Source organism: Sus scrofa, chromosome 3 (assembly GCF_000003025.6).
Source record: "Sus scrofa isolate TJ Tabasco breed Duroc chromosome 3, Sscrofa11.1, whole genome shotgun sequence".
NCBI classification, from domain to species: domain Eukaryota; kingdom Metazoa; phylum Chordata; class Mammalia; order Artiodactyla; family Suidae; genus Sus; species Sus scrofa.
The window spans coordinates 9,000,198-9,026,282 of record NC_010445.4 but is presented as its reverse complement, the minus strand read 5'-3'; the positions used below and the strand labels follow the sequence as shown (position 1 = coordinate 9,026,282).

Genomic DNA, 26,085 nt, shown 5'->3' with positions numbered 1-26,085 from the left:
GAGCACAGAGGAGGAGAGAGGGGGAACAGGGGAGGAGAGAGGGCAGAGAAGGAGAGAGCACAGAGGAGGAGAGAGGGGCGCAGAGCCCTGGGGGTTTGTGGGAGGCCCGAGCTGGCCAGGCCCTTTCCCCCACAGCCCCCTGCAGCACAGCCTCCTGCAGCGGGCCCTCAGCTTCCCAGCCCCAGAGAGGCAGTTCCCAATTCCTGAGACCTCACCAGATATTTACGTGGAGAATACTCAAGGAATTTTCAGGAAAACTCCCCCTTCCCCACCCATTCCCACTTCAAAGGGAGAAGCAAGACCCCCTAAAGCTGGTGGTCTTTGTGGCTTCTTTAAAGTGGCTTCTGGAAAGCTGGTCTGGTGGGGACAAACCACAGATGAGGACTTTGCTCTAGGACGCGTCAGAATTGTAGGCCTGCCCTAGAGGAGAAGTGAGGCTGGAGCCTCAGTTTCCCGCAGGAGGGTGGGTCAGGCACTCAGTCCTATGGTCACTTATTTGTCCCTTGTTTTTGTCCCCTTGTTTGCACCTGTGAGTTGACCGAAATTTGAGTCTTTGCTCCCAGTTAATGTCTGACCCATAGGAGCCCATGGACAATGCAAAGTCGACTGTGCCTCAGTCACCCCACGGCTCCTAGCACTCAGCAGGCCCACCGGGAGCATCTGAGCGAGCATTCCCGATGGGCAGTCATCTCTGTTCTGGGGCCTTTGGAAAAAGGCTCTGGTTCTCATCTTCCCCAGATGGCCCCACTTCCCCTCCCCCACCCAAGGCCCTTACGTTGCTCACAAAATCCTTCCTAGCTCAGCGCAACCAATGATGCTGGTTAAAATAGCAAAAATACGTATTATTGAGGGCATGGCTAAGTCGGAGAGGAAGGAAGGAATTTGTAAGAGGCCAGAAACTGATAGTGTGTGTTCACCAGGATACACTCTCATTGCTGGGCTTCTGGATACCTGGAGGTATAGCCTAAGGAAGCTGGGAAGTCAGGTGAGAGACCCTGCTGTAAAGCCCCATGGCTGAGGTAGGCAGAAGAAATGCATAAATGTCTCAGCCTTGATGCTAGGGCAGAAGGCCTAACCTCAAGCCTTGGGCATACTCCACCTTTTCTCAGAAAGCTCCTGGAGGATGTGTCCATCACGATGAGAAAGTAAACCAAAAAGAGTGGATCTGAAATGCAGGAAAGAGGGTGCCCAAGACGGGAAAGAAGCTTGGAGGAGAGGAAACACCCAAGTTGTTGGTGAAGAGTGATCCGAAATGGTAGGTTTCAATTTCTACCTGCCCAGATCTCAGCACATCAGAGGTTCAAGGAGCAACTGCTCCAAGAAGATGAAAGTAGTGGAATATCTACTGCAGGATCAGAAGGAAATCTGCATGACAGGGGGAGTGTTTGAAAGTGCATTAATAAAATACAGAAAGGCTAAGTGAACCAAAACAAAAAAGGTCAAAAATGTGTTCAGGAAAAGAAAGACATCATAACACACTATATGGCTCAGCTATCACCAGGCATAGAAATGCGTGTTGAGGAGTTCCCATCATGGCTCAGTGGTTAAGGAATTCAACTAGGAACCATGAGGTTGTGGGTTCGATCCCTGGCCTCGCTCAGTGGGTTAAGGATCCAGCCTTGCCATGAGCTGTGGTGTAGGTCGCAGACGTGGCTCAGATCTGGCATTGCTGTGGTTCTGGCATAGGCTGGCAGCTACAGCTCCAACTGGACCCCTAGCCTGGGAACCGCCACATGCCAAGGGTGTGGCCCTAGGAAAGACAAAAAGACCAAAAAAAGAAAAAGAAAGAAAGAAAGAAATGTGTATTGAGCTAGCCAGGACTGTCACATGAATAAAGTGTCTTGGGCAAATGAGGACACAGGAAAAGCGTGTGAAGGGGAAGACAGCATCTGGAAGACGTGCCCCTCTCATATTTCATCGTACAAAGTTGATGCCTAATGCCCCACACGGAAAAATCCAAGATGTAGCCATGTGACTACGTTTCTTAGAGATGTGGGGGCCCATACCAAAAATACAAAAAGTCAAAAAGAGTTGGAGTGGTTGTCTGGAGAACAAGAGAAAGGAGGTGGATGAGAGAGGATTGCTGTTTCTCATTTCAAGCCTTGTAGAACTACTTGGTTCTTGAAACTACGTACCTGTGCAACTTTCATAAAAATTTCCAAATAAAATGAGACATTAAAATACATGATCCAGGAGGGATAATGCCAGGTGCCTAAAAGACTTTTCTCGTTTAGTCTTTACACCACGTTTGAGGTAGTCAGGATGGTTGTCCCCGCTTTACAGATGAGGAGATGGAGGCTGATGGAGAAGAAATGGCTTCTCCCAGGTCACACAGCTGGCAGGTGATAGAGGCAGGACTTAAACTCTGAGTCAGACTCATGGTCACCAAATTATAGATCCTCGGAAACAAAGCCACAGGCAAGATCGCCTTCTTTGTGCTACATATTATGCCTCAGCCTCCACAGGCTTTGAAAAGAGGGTGGTGGTGAGTTGGGATTGGTGAGATATTCTCGGAAAGTTTTTCCATGTGGCCATGCTACCGTTTGCCAGGCTATATTCATCTCTCTGCAGGCTGGTGACACAACATGAGCTTCCTGACTTGGTGCAGCTGCAAGGCTCTCAAGGGCATTGTACCTGATGACCCATGTCACTCCACTCCAATCCTCCTGGGCCTCCAGAGGCTCCTCATGGGCCCCAGGATGAACCATGCTCACCTCTATTCTTTTTTTGCCTTTTCTAGGGCCGCTCCCACGGCATATGGAGGTTCCCAGGCTAGGGGTCGAATCGGAGCTGTACCACCGGCCTACGCCAGAGCCACAGCAACGCCGGATCCGAGCCGCGTCTGCGACCTACACCACAGCTCATGGCAACGCTGGATCCTTAACCCACTGAGCGAGGCCAGGGATCGAACCTGCAACCTCATGGTTCCTAGTCGGATTTGTTAACCACTGAGCCACCACGGGAACTCCTCACCTCCATTCTTGCTTCCATCTCTCGTTCTCAGAACCCTGGGCCACACACCACACCATGCTGGGCCCCCTCCCACTCTCTTGCTGGGCCTTTGCTCACTCCCTGTCTCAGCCTTCCCATTTCTGCCTCTTCTGCCTTCAGAGCCACCTCAAATGTCACCCCCTTTGGAAAGTCTCCCCAGCTGTCCTGGGTACCACATGCTCCTGCTTCTTTTCATGTATCCCTTTGTCCAGACATTTGTGACTCCAGACCGCACATGATACCTGTTCATTGATTCTCCTCTACCGGACTGTGAAGGCAGGGACCTTTTCTGAACCATTTCTGCCTACTCAGCAATTGACACGGTCCGTGCGAAACCCTGGGCATCTGGAATAGTTACAGAATGACTGAAGACTGCTTCGTTGAGGCTTCCAGGCAAATATGCTACAAGGTAGGACCCACGATTAAATATACTGACCTTCCTCCTTAACGTATCCTGCATGATCTCAACTCTGCAAAGTGATACAGAGACAGATAGTAGGTAGATAGATGATAGACAGGTAAGCACAGAGTAAAGACCAAAAGGAAATACGCCTCTCAAAAACAGAATTATAGGGAGTTCCCACCATGGCTCAGCAGAAGCAAACCCGACTGGTAGCCATGAGGATGCGGGTTCGATCCCTGGCCTCACTCAGTGGGTCTGGGATCTGGCGTTGCTATGAGCTGTGGTGTAGTTCACAGACATGGCTCAGATCCCGCATTGCTGTGACTATGGCTGTGGCCAGAGGCTGTAGTTCCGATTTGATCCGTACTTAGCCTGGGAACCTCCATGTGCCATGGGTGCGGCCCTAAAGAGACAAAAAAAAAAAGAAGAAGAAGGAAATTCTGACACACGCTACAACATGGATGAGCCTTAAGGATACTATGCTAAGTGAAATCAACCAATCACAAAAGGACCAGTACTATGTAATTCCACATATACCAGATACCTAGAGTCATCAAAACCACAGAGGGAAGTTCCCTTGTGGCACAGCAGGTTAAGGATCTCGCATTGCCACAATTGCAGCTCAGGTTCAATCCCTGGCCCAGGAACTTCCACATGCCATGGGAGTGGCCAACCCGCCCCCCCCCCCCCCCACCACAGAGACATAAAGTGGAACGGCAGTTGCCAGGGGCTGGAAGTGGGTTGCAGAAAACTGGGAGGTAGTGTCCAATGGGTGCACAGCTTCTGTTTTGCAAGATGAAAAGGGTCTGGAAATGGATTGTGCTGATGGTTTCGCAACATCATGGAGAGACTTGGTGCCATAGCGCCATTGAACTGTACACTTACAAATGCTTAAGACGGGAGTTCCCGTTGTGGCTCAGTGGAAACGAATCTGACTAGCATCCATGAGAATGCAGGTTCGATCCCTGGCCTTGCTCAGTGGGTTAAGGATCCAGCATTGCATGAGCTGTGGCGTAGGTCACAGATGGGGCTTGGATCCTGCATTTCTGTGGCTGTGGTGTAGGCTGGTGGCTACAGCTCTGATTCAACCCTAGCCTGGGAACTTCCATGTGCCACACATGCGCGCCTACCCTCAAAAAATGGTTAAGATGGTTGTGTGTATTCTATCACGATGAAAAGAATTAAATCTTTTAAACTTAAGAAATGGAATAATAAATGATTTCTTTCTTTCCACATTTTCATAATTTGCAAATAATCTATAATAAATATAATCGGGGGAAAATAAACCTTTATTGAAGAGGATGCGTCAGACCCCTTTCACCTAAACATCTGTGCTGGCCACCGGAACCCCAACCCTGCTGCTCCCAGGCCTGCTGGGCCACGGGCTTCCATCGGTTTTCTCTACCTGACACCAACATTTGGTTTCCATTCCCAACTCTTCACATAATTCTTGGAGATCAGGGCCTGCCAGTTTCAGGTCCAGAGGAAAGAAAGCGGCCCTTGGGAGGGTCAGCTTGCACCCCATGGGGGCGCATTTGGCTGGGCCATTGGTGAGCTGTCTTGCCCAGACGCCCTCCAGCCCCCAGAGCCCATCCATCCTGCAGGCTACCCACCCACTGTCAGCGGGGCAGGCGAATTTCCTGGTGCATGGTAACCCAAGCCCCTCTCCACTCCCCACGGGCATGGCCAGGCTCTGTTATTCATCTTGGGGCAGATCCTATGTCCGAACCTGAGACATCTGTCCCCACGTGCAGCAGCCCCAGGCCAGCAGGCAGACAGTTTCCAGCCCTCCAGCCTCCCTGCCAACCCCCTTGTTCACGCAATGCCTGGACCCTCCCTCTTCATCAGGCTCCACCAGGCCCCTTGCTCACACCCTGGTTCATTCCAGGTTAGAAGGCAGCTCCAGAATCCTGAGCTCTGGAGCCACTTGGGCTTCTCAGCCAAGAAAGCAAAACACTGCGGTGTCCCACTCGGGCCTGCAGCGGTTGAATCAATAAGGGACTGTTTGAGTCCATGCTCCATGCTCAGCCCTGGGTCACCCGCCACGCAGACAAAGCCATCTCAGATGGGGCTCCTGCACCCCCAGCTGCAGAACAAGCTCATGAAATGAGAGTAAAGCAAAGCCAGGACAGATATTTGACCCATGTGGCCAGGTGTTCCACCATCCGGAAGGCAGTGCCACCCACCCCAGGGGCCACCATTCACACTGGATTCCAAGTGGAACACACAGCCCCGATTCAAATGGCTCATTTAACATGCCCACAGGAACCGGCTAGGATTGGTCCCATCTCACAGATGTGTAAACTGATGCAAGGTAACAGGAACTTGCCCACAGCAAGAAGGGGAGCCAAGTTTCTGATGTCGATGAGGCCCACCCACAGCAGCCCTGCTTGGCTGAACCTTTATAAGCTGCCCCGCCCACCCCCTCACAGCTAGCAAATGCCCACCCAGCATGAACCTGCTTGGCTTTATCACCTATTTCTGGCTCTAAATGGCAGATTCCAGGGATATAGTGATAACGAAGGCTGAAAATCCCAGGGCCCCCAGAAGCTTCGCCGCTAGGATGTCCCAAGATCCCAGGCATTCATGACTTTGACCTTCTGTATTCTCCAGGTCACCGCTGTGACTCAGTCTTAGCTGTCACAGTGATTCCCCCACCAACAGGCACAGAAAGACCAGAGTCTGTCTACATAGCCAGCCGCAGGCCATATGAAGCAACTGGACATCTAATGCATGGACTAAAATATAGCCGGCAGCAGCTATAAGAGAGTGTCATGCCAGTCTCAAACACTGCTATCTTGCCGTCATCCTAACGTGCTTTGGGCCTGCAGTTTAGGGGAAACATCACCTATCTATGAGATAGGTTCATGGTTCTTGGCTCTGCTCATCAAGATGCCCTTTGGGGAGTTCCCATCGTGGCTCAGCAGTTAATGAACCCGACTAGCATCCATGAGGATGCAGGTTCGATCCTTGGTCTCGCTCAGTGGGTTAAGGATCCAGCCTTGCCGTGAGCTGTGGTGTAGGTCGCAGACGTGGCTCAGATTTGGCGTTGCTGTGGCTGTGGCATAAGCCAGTGGCTACAGCTCCTATTTGACCCCTAGCCTGGAACCGTCCATATGCCGCGGGTGCGGCCCTAAAAAGACAAAAAATGCCCCTTGGTTTTCATTTTACTTGCATTTCCCAGCTTAGGACAAGCTCGGCGGGGGAGAGAAGGAATCACACACTCTCCACCCCTGCTCAGCATTCACCTCCCCACCCCCCTTCAAATAGATGCTGGCTCTGTCAGAGAGAAACGGACCACACAGAAGCTCATGGTCTAGGACCAGGGCTGTTTTCAGGATGAATACGTCATTATTGATGGGGAAGGAGAGGACAGATGGGTGACGATGGCAGAAATGATTCAACCTCAAATCAGAATGACTGGCCTTACAAGGAGCTAGAAATCGCAGTCCATTATTAACCTATTTGTTCAATAAATGGGGGGACACGGGGAGGAAAAGGTAGGTGAATCCTGGGTCCTCTGACCCCCCAAAATATCCTATCTATAAACCAAGAAGTGAGGCAAATATCTTATCATCTTTTAGCCATGTCTGGGGACCCACAAATTGTCTACCTCTCTTCAGAGTAAACGAGGGAGAAGGAGAGAAGAGGGAGCAGAAAGGGTGACCCTGGGTGAGAACAAACCACAACCCACTTCCCTCTCTCGCCTCAGAGCCCCCTACCTAGCCATCCTTTGTTAGAAAGACGAGGCTCCATTCTTCCAGCCCAACCAAGATGCTGACTTACACAATGACCAACACACACACACAAATACACACACACACACACACACAAACATTGGAAGACTGCAGGGTTCTCTACCTCAAAAATCCTAGAGAACCCCCTGAAAAACCATTAAAATATTTTTCTAAATGCCTGAGGTAGCAGGATGTAAAATCAACAAGCTCCAAATCAACAGCTTTCCTATTTGCCAGACATAAACATTTACAAGAGGCAGGGAACAGAAAGGACTCATTCACAATAGCTATAAAAACTATAAAATGCCTAAAAGTAAATCTAACAAGATCTGGATAACTAACAAGGAGCAGTATACCTTGTTCCTGAAAAACACACAATATTCTAAACATTGAATTCTATTAATCCATTAAGTCCACACGGCCTGGATCAAAATCCCAACAGCATGTTTTACAGAACCAGAAAAAGATGATTCTGAAATGCACCCAAAAGAAAAAGGGTACAACAGATGCTAAGAATATTTTGAGGAGTTCCCTTGTGGCGCAGTGGAAACGAATCCAACTAGGAACCATGACGTTGCAGGTTCGATCCCTGGCCTTGCTCAGCAGGTTAAGGATGCAGCATTGCCATGAGTTGTGGTATAGGCCACAGACACCGCTCAGATCCTGTGTTGCTGTGGCTGAGGCGTAGGCTGGCAGCTACAGCTCTGATTAGACCTCTAGCCTGAGAACCTCCAAATGCTGCAGGTGTGGCCCTAAAAAAGCAAAAAAAAAAAAAAAAAAAAAGAATATTTTGAGAAAAATGAATGGTAAAAGAGGAAATGCTCTATCAACTAAAAAAAATAAGAATAAAGATACAATAATTAAAATAATATGTTGGCACCAGATCAGATTAAGAGTTCAGAAAAAGGACTGTGAGTGAGTTCCCACTGTGGCTCAGCAGGTTAAGAACCCAACGAGTAGCCATAAGGGTGCGGGTTCGATCCCTGGCCTCGCTCAGTGGGTTAAGGATCTGGGCTGCCACAAGCTGCGGTGTAGGTTGCAGATGCAGCTCTGATCTGGTGTTGCTGTGGCTGTGGTGTAGGCTAATAGCTGCAGCTCCGATTCGACCCCTAGGAACTTCCATATACAACAGGTATGGCCCTAAAAAGAAAAAATAAAGAGAAAGGACTATGTACATAGGAAAATTTAGTATGTGATAAAAGTGGTATTTCAAGTTATTGGGAATAGCTAGATTATTCAATAGAAGTGTTGGGGGGAGGTTTGAGAGAGAAAAAACTAAAGTTAAATCCCTACCTCACAGCCTATGTAAAAACTTTCTTGCAAAGCAAAAACCATGCCTTTATCACGACTCTTCACACAAGGCTAAGTCTTAACAGGATTTTGAGGCTCAAAGCTGCTTTCAGTCTTAACGCTGTTTGAAATCTAGGATCATTCCAACTCTCCAAGGTTTCAAATGTCTGATTTATCTTTCCTTTTTCATTCCCATGTGTGTGGTAGGCCAAATAATGCCCCATCCCCAAAGATGTTCTCATCCAAATCCCAGGAACCTGCAGATATGTTGCTTTATACAGTAAAAGGGACTTTGCAGGTGTGATTAAATTAAGGATCCTTGGGAGTTCCCTGGTGGCCCATCAGGTTAAGGACCTGCCATTGTCACTGCTGTGGCTCAGATCACTGCTGTGGCAAGGGTTTGATCTCTGATCCCAAAAGCCCACAAGCCATGGGTGTGGTCAAAAGAAATTGAGGATCTTGTGGTAGGGAGCTGATCCTAGATTATCAAAGTGCACCCAACTTAATCACAGGGTCCTTCTGAAATGGGAGCAGGAGGATCAGGGTCAAAGAGAGATAAGAGGATGCCCTCAGAAGATGGAGGAAGGAGCTCTAAGTCAAGGAATGCTGGAAAAAGCAAGGAAATGGATCCTTCCCTGGACCCTCCAAAAGGACCGGTCCTACAAATACCTTTCACCCCAGTGAGATCAAGCTCAGACTTCTAATCTCAAGAACTGTAGGATAATAAATTTGCGTTGTTTTAAGCCATACAGTGTACGATCATTTGTTACAGCAGCAATAGGAAACTAACACAGCTTGCAGCGTGGTCAGTCCTTTCCTGGAAACTCTCTGTAATTCAGGGACTCTGGAGAAACCAAGAAATACAGCAACAAACACGAAAGAAGGGATCTCTGCCCTAGAGGGACTTACAGTCTTTCTCAGTGTAGACAACTATTAACTAATTATCAATCAATTAATTGTAGGACTGACTTCGTTATCATGAGCTTATAAGTAGGAGAGTAAGCTCTGAGGGCATTTAACAAACAGGCCTGAGCTTGCCTTGGGGCGGGGGGGGGGGGGGGCAGCGGCAAAATGTTCCCTGAAGATGTGCTATTTAAACTGATCTCTAAGCTTTGTGTGGGACCTAGGTAGAGCAAGAGAAAACGAAGACTGATCAAAGCAATGCAAAGGCCCTGAGGCAAGAAGAAACTTGAGATTAAAAGGTGGCCAATGGTGGTGAGTAGAGCACCCAGAGAGACAAGCAGCAAGCTAGGCGGGGTCAGACTGGGCTCCTGATGGAGGGGTCTTTCCCATTGTTCAACTGCCTTTCCAGGAAGGCAGTGTTCAGAGCTCTTGCACAAAGAGTTTCAGGATCTGAGCTGTCATCATCAGCCAGGGGACAAAAGAGAGAAAGAGCCTGGCAAACCCTGTAGAGGCCCAGGATCCCATGACCCCAGAAATAGACGGTGTTCAGTCATGTTGAGACCTCTAGGAACCAGAGAATCTGCTGCCGTGTGGCCAAGTCAATCAGAGAGGCAGGAAGAGCTAAGTGCCGATTCACCAGATAAGTCCCTGCAGAAATGACAAAAATGTCAGATGCCAGAGGCAACTGGCCAGGGTGCAGACAGCTGGAGCCAAATCAGAAGGAAATGGCCACCTTCTCCCCAAAGGCCCTGGCGCCTCCAGGGGCCAGCAGGGCAGGCAGGGTCAGCAGGCAGCCTGCCACAGGGCCTGATTCCAGAAGTTACTCTCTGGGGAAGAGGGCAGCCTGAGCGTTTCACAGTGGTTCCAAGCCGAGGAGCCCCTCCACCAGGCCTCCTGAGTGCTAGGAACTGGGGTCTTCTCAGCAAAGGCCATACAGTCCCCAGTCTTCCAGAATGAGGAAGGGGGAGGGGACCAGGCACCATCAAACAAAGACACAAAATGTTTGGGCTGCAAACCACAGCCAGGCATGGGTGCAAACAACTTCACACACACACACACAATTGCCCATCCTCCTGCCAGTGTTGGTGCCCTCAGTCTTGCTCAGAGGGCAGGCTTGGGGTCTGCAAGGCTGGGGGGCCCTGGTCCAGTGAGTAATGGTCTGCATATTTAACAAACACATTTCCTCATCTGATCCCAGCCCAATCCTACTAGTTTCATGTTACTGGTGAGGCACTGAGCCAATGAGGGGAATTACTGGCTTGACTGTGGGTCCCCTGGTGAGTGGTGACAAAAGAAGCCTTCTCCCCCACCCTGGGGCCACATGGGGTCCCCTAGCTGTCACACTCCTGGGACTTGAAGCTCATCCGAATGCCTCAGCCTCTAACTCACTGTGGGCATCTCAGGACCCCAGACCCTCCAACCTGCTTCCCAATCGTATGCTGAGGGCGACCCTCTTTGCTCTGCTGGGACAAAGGACCAGCCCCCCACTCTCACTCTTGGCCTTGAAAACTTGAGCTGTGTCTAAGGGATTCAAGAAAAGCCTACAGGCCCCTCCCTCCATATTTCCCTGGTCCCCCCCAGCACCAGGGTGGGCGACTACAGGGCAAGGTAGGAAATGACCCCAAAGAGAGGTCTTTTGCAAAAGGTGGAGGGCGCCATAACCGCTGAGGCATTTACCCTTGACGCACTGGGCCCGCGTTTCTCAGAGACAGCGTCTGGAATGACATCCAAACAGCAGGCTCCCCAGAAGAGGATCCAGTGGCCCCAAATGTCTGCAAAACTCTCCTTTTTCCCAAGCTTTGCGAGGCCCAACAGCCCCCTGCCCACTCCGAGAAAGCCCTTGTCCTCCACGGGGCCACAGAGAGCACGTACTGGATGCTGTCCTCAGCGCTTTACAAACCTTAACTCCGCGAAGCCCCAAAACCACCTGGGGAAGTAAACCCTGCGATCTGCCCATTTTACAGATGAGGACACTGAGGCACAGGGAGATCAGGTAGCTCGCTCCATCAGAGCCACCCAGAGCAGGGATTCAGACTCAGGCCGCCTGGCCCCACCGCCCACTCTTCATACCCTCCCTCTTTCTGAAGGAAACTCTTAAGCTTGCTTCTCATAACTTCCATTACCACCTGACGGAACAAGCTTGGAAAGAGCGCTGCGGGCAGCAGGGGAGCTGCCCAAGGTCAGCGGTCAGCGGGGCCAGCTCTGACCCCCGCCCCCATGGCTCTGAAGGCAGCTAGGGACAGGGCGGGCGGCGAGGCGGGGAGACAGGAGCCCCCACCTCTCGCCTGAGTGTTACAGAATTAATCTGGACTGGGTCCAGCTTCTTTCAAGGTGGTCTCGTCCAGGCCACCAAAGAAACATCTAACCTTGGTTTCCGGGAGGGCAGGGAAAGGAAGACCCCTGATGGTGAGGAAGCTGGGGACCCCTGACTCTCCAGGGGAGCGGGGAGACGCAGGGAGAACAGTGGGCTGTGTCTCCTTGCATAGGATCCGCTGCAGGATTCCTGAAAATCCTCTAACAGTTAGTTATTGTTGCCCCTATTCCCCCGCCCCAGGCGGAGCTGGTCTGGCTCCAGCTCACACACCCTCTAAGCGGCAATGAAGTGTTGGACCCGTTCAAGCCAAGAGAAGCTTGGAGTCGTGTTCTTATTGCCACAGAAATTGTTTCTCTGGGAATGGATTTTAAAATAACAGAGAAGCTGGGGGGTTGGAGGCGGCGGGGGGGGACAGCGAGATGAAGGGAGAGGGGATTCGGAAAACTCGGCCTCAGGAAAAGGCCTCACCAGATGTTTACATTGAGGCCACCCCATGTGATTTTGTCACTCACTCCTACTTCAAAGGAAGAAGGAGGACCCCTCAAGCAGGAGGAGGCCTCTGGAGCTCCCCTAAACGTGGCTTCCAGAGCTGGCCTGGTGGGGACAAAGCACAGACAAAGACCTCACTCCAAGACCACTTAGAACGACAGAGCTGTACAGGGACAGAAGCCACCTCCTCGGCTTCCCAGAGAACAGAGGTCAAGACTCATTCACTCATTCAAAAAGCAGCCATGGGCGTACCCTGGTGGCTCAGCGGGTTGCGGATCTGGCGTTGTCACAGCTGTGGCCGGAGTTTGCTCCCTGATCCGGGAGCTTCCGAATGCCCCTGGCATGGCCAAAAAAAAAAAAAAAGCAGGGAGCACCTGATACATGCAAGCCTGGCTCTAGATGCTAAAAATACAGGTATTTTACAAAAATATAAGGTGGGTAAAGGCCATGCTTTGTAGCCTTGCCAAAGCTGAGAAAATACTGTGCAGTCTTTGCAAGGTTCCAAGGAGCAAAAGAGCCGACTTCGGCATCCCAAGAGGCTGGGAAAAGCCGGGAGCCCCAGGTTCCAACCTGCTCCAGCCGGTCCACAGTCCACCAAGTGGCCAGGTGCCTCAAAGCACACAGACTTGGAGCGCTCCTCTCTCTGCTCCATCCCCGCAGCCCCTCCACCCCTGCCCTGTTTCAGGGTTCCTCACACTGCCTGTTAGCTGCCCCCCTCCTCCGGCTCTCCTTCTGCCCCGTCTCCTCCATACCAGCAAAGCTGGCACAGGACCCACTATGGCCAGGCCTCCTTAGGGTGGCAGAAAAGGGGCCTCGCCCTCAGGCTCCAAAGGCCCTGCCTGCCCCACACCTGCAGCCCTCAGTCTGAACCCAACAGCACAAACCACGTATGTCAGGCACCGCCTCCCCTCCCAGCCCTTCCCAGCTGTCCTGCGCGCCCAAAATGCGCCCCCAGTCACTGCAGAGAACACCCCCCCGACTCACCCTACAAGACCCACTTCAAACGTGACTCCTCTAGAAAGTCCTCCAGGCCAGCATTCCCTAAAGCATGGAGTCTGGAACGCCATCCCAACAAAAGGACTCCCTGGCCTCATAAGTTTGTGAAACCCCTCCTTCTTGGCAATCTGTGCGTGGTTAGCATGCTACGCAGCACAAGCACGAATAAAATGCTTACTACATATTTTTCTAAGTGCTTTATTAATATGAATTCACTGAAGCCTGGAACAACCTTATGAAGTAGATACTCTGACCACCCCCATTTTACAGAGGAGAAAACTGAGGCACAAAGACACCCAAACTCCCACACACGCACCTCCCCTAGACAGGTACTTGCTCATTCGCCCCTTGCCTGCCGCCCCAAGCCTGCCCACCCCACTTGGCACACATTTGTGTCTCAGCAAACTATACTCTTGCTTCTGAGTCAACCCCGCTGGCCAGGGCCCAGGATGGAACCAACAAGTCCTGCGCTACAGAGACGCCACAAATCCCATTGGGCCACAGCGGGTATGCCAATAACTTTTTTTTTCTTTTTAGGGCTGAACCTGCAGCTTTATGGAAGTTCCCAGGCTAGGGGTTGAATCACAGCTGCAACTGCCGGCCTATACCACAGCCACTAGCAAGGCCAGGGATTGAACCTGCGTACTCATGGATACTAGTCAGTTTCGGAACCCGCTGAGCCACAACCGGAACTCCTCCAATAACTCTTTTTTTTTTTTTTTTTTTTTTTTTTTTTGCCATTTCTTGGGCCGCTTCCGCGGCATATGGAGGTTACCAGGCTAGGGGTCCAGTCGGAGCTGTAGCCACCAGCCTATGCCAGAGCCACAGCAACGCAGGATCCGAGCCACGTCTGTGACCTACGCCACAGCTCACGGCAACGCCAGATCATTAACCCACTGAGCAAGGGCAGGGATCGAACCCACAACCTCATGGTTCCTAGTCCGATTCGTTAACCACTGTGCCACGACGGGAACTCCTCCAATAACTTCTTGAAGGTAAGTCACCAGGGAAGCTGGAACCAGCTTCAGGGACAAGGCCCACAGCAGGCTGCAAGGGATCCTTCGCTCCCTGGAAATTGCAGAGAGCCTCTCACATTCAGGCCTGGGGCAGAGAGCTCAGCCCCCAGCTCAGTCTGCCTTCCATGGACTCAGAGAAGTTTGGGTGGTTAAATGCCTGGCCTGGGTAAGCTCCAATTCCTGAGAGGCAGGGGTAGGTGGCAGGCAGCCCAGGCGCAGGGCACAGGCTCAGGCTCTCATGTCCCAGGTGGGTCAGTCAGGACACACTAGGAAGCAAACAGCTACGAGAAATGAGTCCATCTGCAGGGAAGGAAAGTGGGAAGTGTGTTCTCTGAAAAAAAACCACAAGTGATCACAGACATGGGAGGTGAGCAGAGCAGTCCGAGAAGGCTTCCTGAAGGAAGGAGTCTGTGACTGCCCCAAAAAAGGGTGGAACCGGGGTATGGGGGTGCGGAGGGGACAGGCCAAGCACCTCAACTTGGCAGAAACCATAAGAAAGAGACTTCAGAGTCAGAGAGAGTCTAGAGGACCAGGTAAGGGAACTGGGGTGGGGGGAGGCAGGGCGCCAAAAGACCCCTGCATTCCCCCAGTGCACGGGGTCTCCCACTACAGGTCTTAAGCCAGAAGGGCCATGGAATCAATTTTCTAAGTCTTGGCAAGCACTTTTTCATGAACTAGATAGAATACAATAAAAAAGAAAGTATCACATATGGTAATAGTAAGCATGACTTTGTGAAACTTGTTTCAGGTATGCGTTCGTGCATGCATGCGAGTGTGTGTGTGTGTGTGTGTGTGTGTGTGTGTGTGTGTGCGCGAGCACGCGCATGGACTCAGGACCCATATAAAAGGCATTTCCTACTATGGTCATGATGAAAGAATCTCAGAAACCTCTGTTCTCCATGCAGTGCTTCCTAAACCTGGCTTCGCCAAAGAAAAAACTGCAAAAAACAACAGAAAACCCACCTGGGGAGGCCAGTACATACAGTCCTCTGGGCCCCGGCCCTCCAGGCTCATGCGTGGGTCTGGAGATCCCACACTTTAATCTTCCCAGTTCATCCTGAGGAGCCAGCCCTCGCCCAACTGTTTAGGGGACGCTGTACCTAAGACCAGCTAAATAATGTGTGGGTCACAGTGCACCCTGAAATTACGAGGCCCCCTCCTTCGAAAAGCGGGGAAAACCTGTCATTAAAGGCAAGTGACATACAAAGTGTAGGAGTTCCCGTTGTGGCTCAGGGGTAACAAACACAACTAATATCCATGAGGACACGGATTTGATCCCTGGCCTCGCTGAGTGGGTTAAGGATCCCACCTTGCTGTGCCTGTGGTATAGGCCAGCAGCTACAGCTCTGATTGGACCCCTAGCCTTGGAACCTCCATATGCCTCAGGTGCGGTCATTAAAAGACAAAAAGAAAAGAAGGGTTTTCCTCCCTTCTGAGCTCTTGCTCTCTCTCGACCTATCATTTGCTTAGTGTTTCGTGTTTCATGTTCCCCCCGCCCCCGCAGGTAAGTGCAGACCCTGACAGGCACCCTCAGACCCTTCCTGAAACTGCATGATGTACTCTCATGCACGGCGCCCCAGCCAGGGCAGGGGTCTCCCGTCCAGGGTATGCAGGGAGGCCAGGCCAGGGTTCTCCCCTCCAAGGTATGCAGTCCCCACCCCGGAACACGCTAGGATCTGGTCGGCCAGAGGCTCTCGGTTGCCCAAGTCACCCACTGGGCACACGCTGGCACAGCCAGCCTGGGTGGGGTAGTGGGCACTGCAGCCGCCATGCCCCAGCCCTAGGTGCACGCACCCAATCCCAACCCTCTCTGAGCCCACATACAGGCTCCTGCCAGAGGCTGAGGATGGCAGCAGTCACTGGGCAGGGGTGGAAAGGGGAAGCCAGGTAGACCTGGGGTGCCAGAGTGGCGGAGTAGGGGGAGTAAGTAACGGAGAACCCACCCCAAGGAGGCGGTAGGAGGTGATAAGAGGTGGGTCATGGTCAAAGCTGAGGATCAAGTCACTGGTGCCCCTTTGGGGAGAGAGCTCTGGTCTCTCTTCCTCTTCTTAAAAGGACAGTAATCCCATCATGGGGACCCCACTCTCATGACTTCATCTAAACCTAATTACTTCCAAAAGGCCCCACCTCTAAACCCCATCACACAGAGAGTTAGGGCTTCCACATGTGAATTTGGGGGCTAGAGGGAACACAAACGTTCAATACATGACACCTCCTAATATGACGCAATGTGATCCACCAGACCAGTTACGAAGTATTCTTGCCCTGACCCCCACCCCCACAAAGATCATAAATCTGGAATTCGCACTAGTACTCAACAGGTTGAGAGCCCGACTAGTATTCATGAGGATGCAGGCTCCATCCCTGGCTTCATTCAGTGGGTTAAGGATCTGGCATTGCCACAAGATTCGATGCAGGTTGCAGATGCAAGTCAGATCTGGCATTGCTGTGACTATGTAACCAGCAGCTACAGCTCCAATTTGACCCCCGGCCTAGGAACTTCCATCTGATGTGGGTATGGGTATTAAAAAGAAAAAGATCCTAAATCTAATAAAACCTTTACAACTAATCTCTAATACAGAAGAAATACAGTGGGTAGAGGATCAAATTATTTACACCACTTGGAAGCTATCAGTCAAATCTAGAATCCGGGATTCTGCAGGACAACTGGCCTTCTTCATTAAGTCAACGGCATGGGCAACAGCCTTCTTTTAAAGAAGAGCGTGTCCTCCCACCATGAAGGAGACGCAAGAACCAGTAAGTGGACTTGATTTCGATCCAGATGTGAACAAACCAACAATAGAGAAAGGCTTTTTCAGACAACTGGAGAAATCTAACGTGGATTGGGTTTCAGATCCAATGATAAGAAAGAAGGAAGAAGAAGAAATGGTGGTGAGTCTGCTGGACATGGTTAACGGCAAGATGGCAAGGAATCAGGTGTGCGGTGAATATTACAAGCGCAATGCGTGAGTCTGGGATGTGCTTTAAAATGCTCCACACACACAGAGAAGGTGTCGGTGGGGGCGGTGGCAGGGGGACAGAAGTGTGGCTAAATGGAGGGTTCGCTTTACTCTCTCTTTGTGTGCAGGCTTGGCAACTTCCATCTAAAAATTTTAATTCGGTATTTTTAAATGTCCCCCAAATCAAAACATCGAACTTTAGAGAGAACAGTGGTTCTTAACTGGGCGTGATTTTGTGTCCCCACCCCCACCCCGGGAGATATTTGGCAGTGTCTGGGGACATTTCTGACTGTCACAGTTGGGTAGTGGAGGTGTACTGTTGGTATTTAATGGATAGAAGCCAAGAATGCTTCAAAATATCCCACAGTGGGCAGGACAGCCTCCACCACAAAGGGCTCTCCAGTCCACAAGTCATGGGTACCAAGGTTGAGAACCTTGAGACAGAGGCAAGCAGAGTTTCCTAGGGGCGCATAGGAGGCCATCTCCCTCAGCAGGAAAAGGCGTTCCTAGCAAAAGAAACAGGAGATTCAGAGAAATGACTCATGCAATGTAGCTGATACAGAGAGAGACAAAAGATAGGCTTTAAAAAGGGAGCCTTTGCCCCTAACGCTGGAGAGGGTAGATGTCATCCTAAGGCCCAGGGCTACCAATGCATCACACTGGTCACTTTCCTGCCCCACACGCACAGTGACGTCACCTGATTGTCCTGCCCTCCTTCCCACTGAGCCCAGACTCCCCCTCAGAATCCTCCTTAACACACTGGCCTGGGCAGCTCCTACCAATCAGTGAGAGCTGACCTAAGAGTTGAAATCTCTTGGCCAAGATGATACACGAGATGTTGGGTCTCCAAAGGGTTTTAACCACTGGACAGCAGTGTGGAAGAAGAAGCCAGACTATCATAGAACTAAAATAGGCCCCATCCAACCATGGCTAAGCAGCTGGTCATGAACCGTGCGCCCTATTGCCAGGCATCTGGGCAAAGAAGGGGAAGCCCAGGATGCCAGACCCCATCACCACTGCCCACAAGCTACGGCTTTGCTAACACACACCCGCAGCCCTCTTGCAGAAAGCTGCAGGGTCCCCTGAGAGCTGGGAGAGTAGGTCAAGGGGACAGCAGGTTGAAAGTTGAAAGGCAATGAAGGTGGGACAAGCTGATAGGCTAAGAAGAGGGACTGAACAAAGGAGAGGGTCAACGGGGTGAGTGAGGGAGTGAAGGGCCAGAGGGCCTGACTAATGAGATACCGAGGTAGGAGGTTCCTGCTGCCACAAAGCAAGAGCTGGGGGAGGCCAAGGAAAGTGGCTGATGTGGAGGGAAGGGTATTTAAGCTGTTTCTCTGCTTGAAACCCAGGCAGATCCCACAGTGCTTCTGGGTTCTCTTAGAAGATTCCATCTCCAAGCATTAAAACTTTATCTTTTATCCAAATTCAAACCTCTTGGCCCCAGCTGGGAGATTCGCACCCAAATAAGGTTCAAGGCCCTTCTCATGCCCCATCACTCGCTGCTGTGTTGGACCCTTTAAGGTTAGATACAGAGATGAGGCGGAGACAACAGGCAAGGCTTCTAATGACCATCTGTGAAAGGGAGGGAGGGAAAGATCAGGGAGGGAAGCAGAGAGAAGAGAGATATACATACTTTAAAGAGTTTAGCCAAGGCGTGACCCTTCCTTGGCTCGGATGGAAAAACTGGGGCGGGGAGCTGGGGGCTCCGTCCTTGGGCAGTCCTCCCCGTCAATTAATGTTACATTTCCCTTTAGCTTTCATTTGGCATCTGAACAGCTCTACGGATGACAAAAGGCATGGGTGGCCCAAAACGCAAGGCTGCAATATTCCACTGGAAACAGCCCTCTAAGGAATTGGGGTCCTCTTCCCTTTGCCACAATAGCTTCAGCAGAGGGGGCCCACCCTAAGCTGCTGACCAGGGCAGAGCACCCCTGGGTAAGGCTAGATGCGCCGGCACATGTCAGATCCAGATGTCCAGCCCAGGAGGGTAGGTACAGGTACACACGCACGCGTACACACACACACACACACACACACAGAAAGGAGGACACAAACTACCATCAGGAGCAAAAACTGTGAAATAAAAGAACACAATTTGTCAAAAAACAGCCCCGTCACCCAGCCCATCAGCTGAAACCAAGCCACTGTAAACACATTTACGGAGCCAAGCAGAAGCCAAAGCTGTGAAGAGCCCAGTGCCAAGCTTTGCCCCCAAGTCTCCTGTTTCTCATGAATTCATGAGACACAGGACTCTGTGACACCAGGCCAGGTCCAGCCCGTATCTCTCCCAGATCTGAATCAGGTACCTGCAGTGCCCACGCTGGGCTTTACATGGAAGTTACACTCTGGAGCATCCATCTCCAGATCCGGAACCTGCCCCAAGCCTCCTGAATACCTCCCAGGATCCTATTCAGAAATCCATTTTCGGAGTTCCCGTCGTGGCGTAGTGGTTAACGAATCCGACTAGGAACCATGAGGTTGCGGGTTCGGTCCCTGCCCTTGCTCAGTGGGTTAACGATCCGGCGTTGCCGTGAGCTGTGGTGTAGGTTGCAGACGCGGCTCGGATCCTGCGTTGCTGTGGCTCTGGCGTAGGCTGGTGGCTACAGCTCCGATTAGACCCCTGGCCTGGGAACCTCCATATGCCGCGGGAGCGGCCCAAGAAATAGCAACAACAACAACAACAACAACAACAAAAGACAAAAAAAAAAAAAAAGAAAGAAATCCATTTTCCACAAATTCATCCAGATCCTTCCCGAATCTAAGTACACCTTCTCGCTGCTCCCATCCTGGTAGAGAGCGTTCTGGAAGATTACCATGTTTATTTGGGCCTCGTTTTACTTGTGCTAAAACTATCCTTTCCAAGTGTTTCTGGAGGTCCCTAAGGTCCAGCCCACCAAATGCCAGAACCCCTGTCCCCAAGCACCAGATCCCTTTATGGACGTCCCTCTGGTCCCTCTCAGCATGCGAAGTCCAGGCTGCAGGGCCCCGTCCCCCACCCCCACCCCCAACACACACATACTTTTTAATTAGAAAACTAATACATGTGTATATGATCCTTGTAAACAAGACACACGCAGAGGGGAAAAAATGGGAGATCTCTTTCACTCTCTTCCTCTGGTCCAGCCCCGGGTCTTTCCAAAAGTGGTTTCCTACCAACTTTTTTTCTGTATATATGTACATGTGTAGCTGTGATCTATACATAGATTGATTCTTTTCATGGGATCATTCTATATGTATCATTCTGCAACTGTAAAAGCTTAAATTTCAGACTATTCTCATATGTAAGTGTGCAGAGGCCTCACTACTGTGGGTGTTTGGAGAATAATACTAATAGAAGCCTCGGGTAAGTATTTCCAAACAAAATGAAGGAAATAACATTGCTTGCAAAATTTTCTGGAAGCACTTTTATGCTCTTCTGAGTCCCGCCTTATCTAGCCATGAAGCTACCATTCTTCCCAACATAAAAATACCCCTGTCTCCTTGATAGATGACACTGCCAGAATTCGTCTTGGTAATTCTTTTTTTTTTTTTTTTTTTTTTTGTCTTTTTGCTATTTCTTTGGGCCGCTCCCGCAGCATATGGAGGTTCCCAGGCTAAGGGTCCAATCGGAGCTGTAGCCACCGGCCTATGCCAGAGCCACAGCAACTCGGGATCCGAGCCGAGTCTGCAACCTACACCACAGCTCACGGCAACGCCGGATCGTTAACCCACTGAGCAAGGGCAGGGACCGAACCCGCAACCTCATGGTTCCTAGTCGGATTCGTTAACCACTGCGCCACGAGGGGAACTCCCAATCTTGGTAATTCTTAGGACCTCCCAGGCTTGGCAAATGTCAAAGAGAACAAAAGACCTGGGATCTGTCTCTTGCCTTGCTCCATAAATGATGAGCAAAGTGGTGCCATGGAAAGAACAAGATCTGGCGATAGAAAACAGGGGGTGAATTCTGAGTTGCCTCTGATCTTGGGGACCTCTCTCTGAGCCTGTTTCCTCGGGTATAGGAGAGATAATACTCTTAATAGCTACACCTGGAGTGGTTTTAGGATCAAAAAAAGATGAATGGTACCAATTCAAGTTGTGTGTTCTAGAAGGCTATTACAGCCGTGTGAGTCGTAGTTATTATTAATTGGGAAAAGCTAAATTCGAGCGAGTTGCGCAAATGAGGGATTTGGCAACTTTTACTTGAGAGATTACACGTTTTCTGGGGGAATTCAACCGCGGGATGAGACGCTGCTATAACCTTCCTGGGGTGGCCAGGGCGCCACCTGCCGGCGGAGGAGGAGGCCGCATGTGGGTCCCGGCACCGCGGGTTCCTTGACCCTCCCTGCTCCTTCTCCCACCCCAACGCCGACCCATCCGAGCCGAGCCGATTCCACGTTCACAGGTTGCTGAGGAGCCACAACTGGGGCTCCTTAGCGGCCCTAGTCCCCAAAACCGGATGGAATCGCCCCTCCGGTGTCCCTGGCGGCGAGTGTGAGAGTAGGGGGATCGGACGCAAGGCCCTGGCATCGCGGGAACCTGCTCCCCAACACAAAGCCGCGGCCGCGCAGGTGAGGGCGGAGGAGCCACGTGAGCCCGTAAACGTCCAGGGACTAAACCATCGAGCGCCAGCGAGCCACGGTCGCCCCTCCTTGCGCCCCCGCCGCAGGTTTGAGCCACCTCCGCTAGGATTCTGGAGCCGAAGAGGCGAAGGTTGGGGAGCAAGAAAAGGAAAAGGGGGGATGGGCGCGGCCTCAGACCACCGCAGTCCCAGCCCCACACCTTCAGTCTCTCCGTCCCGCGCTCCCAGCCTCCACTGTCCTTGCCCTCAGCGCCCGATCACTCCGCGTCCCCAGCCCCCAGTCCCCGACCGCCCCGCGTCCCAGCCCCCCGCTGTCTGTGCCCCTAGCCGGGTCGCCCCACGCCCCCCAGCCCTCAATCCCATCATCCCAATTCCAAACCCCACCCCCGGCCCCAGCCCCGGACCGCCCTGCGCCCCCCAGGCCCCCATTCTTCAACCGCTCCGCTCTCCCAGCCCCGGATCCCATTATTTCAAGCCCCAAACCCCTCTCCCCACGCCCCCAGCCCGGCGACCGCCCCGAGGCGGAGGCCCCAGGCCCCGCCGTCCCCAGCTACTCACCGGCGGCTCCCGTAGCCGCTGCCGGGGGAACCGGCGCCAGGCTCGGGATAGCCGTGCTGCTGCAAGGCTGCGGCCGGGAAGGGGTAGAGGAAGCCGGTGGCCAGCGCCGACCCGCATAGGCAGCAGCACGCCCAGGGCAGGAGGAGAGCCAGCTTCATCTTGCGCGCCCGCCCGCGGGGACCCGGAGTCCCGAGCGGGAGGACAGTTGGGAGCGCACCGGCGGCGGGACGAAACCCGCGGCCCCCGCCGGGAGCCGAACGAGCGCGCCGGCGAGCGGACGGAGCCCGGGTCCGAGCTGGAAGTGTCTCGGGGGCGCCCACGCCTCTCAGGGCCGCCTTTTCAAATTCGGCGAGGTGGGCTCTGCTCCGTCAAAGGGGGCGTGGGTCTTTCTCATTAACCCTCGGCGGTCCGGGGCCGAGGAGACGGCCCTGGCGGCAGAACGGGGGTTTCCGCTCCGCTGGGGGTCCCGGGAACCGCGCGCCCCGAAAGCCAGACCTTGGGCCTGAATCCCGGCACACACGCTCTTTAGAACCGTCCTTGTTTGGGTCGCAAATGCTTGTGGATCTCCCACTGTGTGCCTGGCAAGTACACCTGGCGGTGTTGTTTAATCCCCGCAACGTTGCTTTCTATATTAGGCGGTGCCTTTCCCGTTTTTTCAGAAGTACAAACTGAGGCTCAAAAAGTTAAGGCAGGAAAAACCCACGCTCCTTGTCTAAGCCGTTTTGGAGAGAACCTCTGCACACCCAGACTTCCCCAGAATCCTCTCCCACTTTCACCTCCAGCCCTACCTTGCCAGCTGTCTCCCTAAGCTGAGAAGCAGCTGGGTGAAAAGTTGTCCCCAGACTCACAGATTCAGGACGCATCACATCCGGAAAGGAGTTGGGGGAGGATGTAATACAACCCCATGTTTTACGAATGGGAAAAATTTTCAGATCAAAACTGAGCCCAAGGCCAGCCTGGCCCCACGTTGTTCTTTTCTGGACAGAAGGATCCCCACAGTGCTTGTACGCAGCACGAAAGGTGGGTGGGACCTGAAATCCAGCCTGTGTCCTACTCCCCTGGTGGAGAGTCTTTTTCTAATTCTCCCCAAAGCATCCTAGGGCCTAAGAGGCCCTGAGGCTGTCCCTGCCCCTGCTAAGAGTGGGGAGCTCCTAGTCGGTAAAATGCTGGTAGGACTGGAGGGAAGCCATCAAATATGGAAGTGCTTAGGCGTTCTCTTTTGGCACAGCGGGTTAAGGATCAGCGTTGTCACTGAAGTGGCTTGGGTCGCCTCTGTAGTGGATCCCTGAGCAGGGAACTTCCACATGCCTCACGGTGTGACAAAAAAAAAACTGGAAGTGCTTAGTGGCTGCAACCCATTTTGTAAAAGAACTGTGGGATTGTTATGAGAGGAAGACTGGAAGATACTGTTGAAAATGTGGAGGGAAAGGGCCGCTCCCACAGCTTCTGCCCTCTTGTTTACATCCCCCAACACGTATCCACATGTACATTTCCCGCAAGTACCCTCTCGAGTGCATATCCCAGGATATCATGTCCAGCCCCCTTTACCTCCCCCTCTACTGCCCATCCTTATCCACTCATCTCCCTCAGACCCTGCCTGGGCCTTTTAAGCGGAACTTCCACACTCCCCAAGTCCAGAGTCTCCATGGGCTCTGGGATGGACAGCCCTCTAATGGGAAATGCCACTTGGACCCAAGACCACTTCCTTCATCTCCATCCCTTTCTCAAGGCCTAAAAGATTTGGAGAACATGGGTTATCAGGGGATTTTCAGTGCCTCCCCCGAAAAAAATCTGAACTGTGTTCCTTGGGCTGGTTTCCAACACTCAATAAATGATGAGGTCATTCCCCCCCCACCCCACCTCCCCAGGAATTTGTAAGCATCTGTCTTCCTCCTTCCCCTCCTTGACTTGCATGAGATCTTAAGGACCCGAGGAATTCCGCATTGCTATAAATTGGCTTGATGCTGTAGGCATTGCAGTCAAGGAACAAGAATTTGGTTTTTACCTTCAACCCATTTTTTTCGGTGCCATGGGCTGCACCCAAGCTGGAGGGATCAAGGCGAGGAAGGGATAACGCTATTTCATCACTGAAGGATTCTCTTAGGATAAAAAGCTTCAGGAAAAGAAAATAATATATCCCAGAAACTTCAGGGAGGTTGGTCAAGTTTGGTCCTCCTTTTCACATCCCAGACAAAAAGTTCATCCTGGTCCTGGGAACAGGTAGTAGGAAACTTCCGTGTCCAGCACTGTGCTGGGTGCCATGAACACTGTTAGAGAAGAAAACACCATGGTCCTCGCCCTCGGGATGCTTACACTATGCTTTGGGGGGGGGGATTAAAATGGCCTTTTTTCCTTCAAAAGCCAGCAGGCAGTCTGGACAATTGGTCTGCAAACAAGAGGAGGTCCCATTTAGAGGCAAGGGATAAAAAGACAAAGATGCAGAAAATTGAGAAAAGAAATAGGATATCATCCACACCACTGAGACCCAGGAGCCCCAGGTCTGCTCCCGGCTCCCCTGCTGACTTGCTGGGTGACCCAGAGTAAATCCCTTCCATCTCCCGCCCTCCCCAGCATCTCCATGTGTAAAATGAAGAGTGAACTGGCCTGTCTCTAAAGACATTTCCCATTCAGGCCTCCTCTCTAATCCACCTCATCCTCCACTCCCATCTCTGAGGCAGCTGTGGATACATCCAGCCTTAGTATGCTGTCACTCTTGTGGGCAAGATTTCCAGCTGCAGCACCCCCCAGCGGTGCCATGGGGCCAAGAAGAATGGAGAGGGATCCTATGGCCTCACACTCTAACCCCCCTACTCGGCCTCTGAGAGCAACAGGTAGTAGAGTCCAACTCCAACAGGTACCAGCTGTGTGACCTTGGACAAGTTACCTAACTTCTCTGAGCTTCTGCATTTATAAAATCAGAATGGATAGGTTTGCTAAAATAAATCAATGAACTAGTCGCATAGTGCTTGGACTCATGTGCCTGACATGTTACAATGCTCAATAAACTTAACAATTCTTATTTGCAGAGCTTTGGTGAGGGATAACATTGAAGAACAGCTCGCTTCTCAAACTCCCAAGTGGGCTCCTACTCAGGAGTGCTGAGTGCTTTCTCGGAAGACTCTGGAGCCTGGGATAAACTTGGCACATCCTTCTCTGTGGTCAAGAGTTTAAAACAAAACCTTGTTTTTTTTGTCTTTTTTTTTTTTTGGCATTTCTTGGGCTGCTCTGGAGGCATATGGAGGTTCCCAGGCTAGGGGTCTAATCAGAGCCGTAGCCACTGGCCTACGCCAGAGCCACAGCAACGCGGGATCCGAGCCGCATCTGCAACCTACACCACAGCTCACGGCAATACTGGATCCTTAACCCACTGAGCGAGGCCAGGGATCGAACCCGCAACCTCATGGTTCCTAGTCGGATTCGTTAACCACTGCGCCACGACGGGAACTCCCCTTGTTTTATTTATTTGTATTTTTTTTATTTATTTTGCTTTTTAGGGCTGCACCCGAGGCATATGGAAGTTCCCAGCCAGGGGTCCAACTGGAGCTACAGCTGCCGGCCTACACCAAGCAAGGCCAGATCTGAGGGATCCGAGACACGATGGCAACCTACACCACAGCGCAGGGCAATGCCAGATCCTTAACCCACTGAGCAAGGCCAGGGATCGAACCCGCATCCTCATGGATACCAGTTGGATTCTTTCCGCTGTGCCACAATGGGAACGCCCAACAAAAACCTTGTTTTAAAAGCAAAGATGGAAACTGTCTTGAGTAGAAGGTGCCATTTGCATTATTTTTCAAGATAAAATATACTTGTGGGTGGCAGCAAATGTGGGAAAGTTTGACCAGTCCTGAAATAAAGGGTGAACTGGTA

The 26,085-nt window shown here is 51.8% G+C and overlaps 1 protein-coding gene across 1 annotated transcript in view; it reads right to left on the bottom strand.

Moving 5' to 3' along the window:
- Positions 1-23,157, bottom strand: part of COL26A1 (collagen type XXVI alpha 1 chain) — a 160,949-nt gene extending 137,792 nt beyond the window's left edge. Inside the window, 1 exon segment of the mRNA XM_021086264.1 lies at positions 22,216-23,157. Within this exon segment, the coding sequence (XP_020941923.1) occupies positions 22,216-22,373 (158 nt within the window). The 5' untranslated portion in view covers positions 22,374-23,157.